The sequence below is a fragment of the Apis dorsata genome, unplaced genomic scaffold (genome assembly GCF_000469605.1).
Source record: "Apis dorsata unplaced genomic scaffold, Apis dorsata 1.3 scaffold_650, whole genome shotgun sequence".
Lineage (NCBI taxonomy): Eukaryota > Metazoa > Arthropoda > Insecta > Hymenoptera > Apidae > Apis > Apis dorsata.
Window position 1 is genome coordinate 163,349 of NW_006263841.1, and position 2,240 is coordinate 165,588.

A 2,240-nucleotide genomic window follows, 5' to 3' on the forward strand; every position below is an offset into this window, starting at 1 on the left:
TATCTTACATTAAATTTTAATGTAATAAAGTATTATAATTTAAAATATAATATAATTTACAAATTATTATAATATAAGAAATAATTTTATATATGTAAGATTTAAATACATGTTTATAAAAATATTTGCTTACCAACATGAGAAAAGGAACGCACTGTATTAGCAGATCTGGCATGTATTCCTGGTTTTGCAATATCAGCTGTACCAATTGTATTTTGTTTGATAAAAAGTTTTTTTAATGACTCTGGAACATAAGCAGGACCTTGTGGTTTTGGCCTCTTAGCAAAACCAAGAAGAGATAAAAGGCTAGCTTCCATTCCAGCAATTGCTTGTTCACGTTCACCAATGGCAAAATGTTTGGCAGTGTCAGAATGTAGATGCAAATGAACATTTGCTTTGGTAGTTGCCAGCAGCAAACCTGCTGCGACGAAAACCAATCTCAGTGGCAGCAACATGCGCATTGTGATGTCGTTGCTCACGGATGTTGCTTCCCTGAAAGCAAAATTAAAATTTTCCATGTGATATTTAAATTATGATTTAATTTATCCTATCAAAAATATTTAATAATGAAAAAAATATATTTATAATTTAAATAAAAATATATATTTCAAGTTGTTTGCAGAAATATGAGTTAAAAAATACAACAAAAAAAATAAGTAAACTATATCTACATTTTTATCATAAAAAAAAATTTTTTATAATTTTTTTTTTATTATAATTTAATGCATAATTGAAACTATATAATTATTTATATAGTTTGGTATATAATTATTTACATAGAAAACAAAAATAAAAAATAATTATTTTATTAAGTATTTTATTAATTTAAATAATTATACGAGAAAAATAAATTTAAATTACGTGCATTAAAATTTTAAATAAATGATAAAAAATAATAGAAATAATATTAAGATTTCATTAAAAAAATATATATACGAATTTACTAAAAGTGTTATACATACAACAAATATTATGTACATATAAGTTTACATAAGATATATATGAATTTATTAAAAGTTTATACACACTGCAAATATTATATATACATAAGTTTATATAAAATATATATAATTTAAAAATAAATTTTATTATTATTTAATATTACTGTTTCTAAGAATATAAAATATTTATATATTTTTACATAATTATATAATTAAAAATAAATTTGGCAATTACAGAGAAATTTGTACTCTTGCTTAAAAATATAAATAAAAATAAATATATTTAAAGTCTAGCTGTCTGCTGCTAAATAATTGTGAGATTAATCTAGTCACGGATTTTCAACTTAACTGCTTGTATGCTCCCACGCTTATTGAGTTTATGGCTGTTTCACAAGTATTTAAAAACCATATTTTTTTATAATTATTATAATATTATTTCTATAATTATAATAATATTATTTCTTCAAATTATATTTAATAAGATAAGTTGAAATAACAATAATAATAATAATAATAATAATATAATTATTATATAATTTTAAAAATTAATGAAAAATTTATTAATTTATTTGTATATCTTTAGCTATTTTTTTTATTGGTCATATTCCATATGAATTATAAATATATATAAATATATATATATAAATATATATTTATATCAATTAGATACAAATTTTAAAATTCAATTTATTTGTAAACAAATTTTTAAATAAAAAAATTGTATTTTATATTTTCTATTTGTTTTTGAAATAATTTGTTGATTATTCATTCCATCTATTCATTTAATTTACATTTATGTATATTCAATAAATTTTTAAATGAAAAAATTATATTATTAATTTTTTATTTATTTTTATTTTCAATTCATCCTGTATATGTATTAATTTATAAATATATTTTATATTAATTATGTTAAAATTTTATTAATAACTATAATGTGAATATAATTTTATAGAAATTTTTGTCAATTATATGTACGATATTATTTTCATAATATATATACTAATTGTTAAATTAATTATTCAAATATCAAATTAAATTTATAATTATCAAAAATTGTGTTATATTCTGAAAAATTTTATAAACAAAAACAAAGATTTATAATCTCAAAATATATTATATTCTATGATTTTGTTATAATTTTAAAATTATTTTTCACATTATGAAATTCGATGAATTAAACAAATAAAAAATAAAGAAATACAAGAAGTAAAAATATAAGAAATATTTGACATGTTTTTTTGGAGATTACAAAATTATTATTTAAAATAATAACATAATAATATTTTAAAAATTATA

General features: G+C 17.4%; 1 protein-coding gene across 1 annotated transcript in view; it reads right to left on the reverse strand.

The window, feature by feature from the left end:
- Positions 1-2,240, reverse strand: part of LOC102679965 (protein decapentaplegic-like) — a 6,815-nt gene that overhangs the window by 1,661 nt on the left and 2,914 nt on the right. Inside the window, exon 2 of the mRNA XM_006621925.1 lies at positions 134-492. Within this exon, the coding sequence (XP_006621988.1) occupies positions 134-461 (328 nt within the window). The 5' untranslated portion in view covers positions 462-492. The remainder of the gene's footprint in view (positions 1-133; positions 493-2,240) is intronic.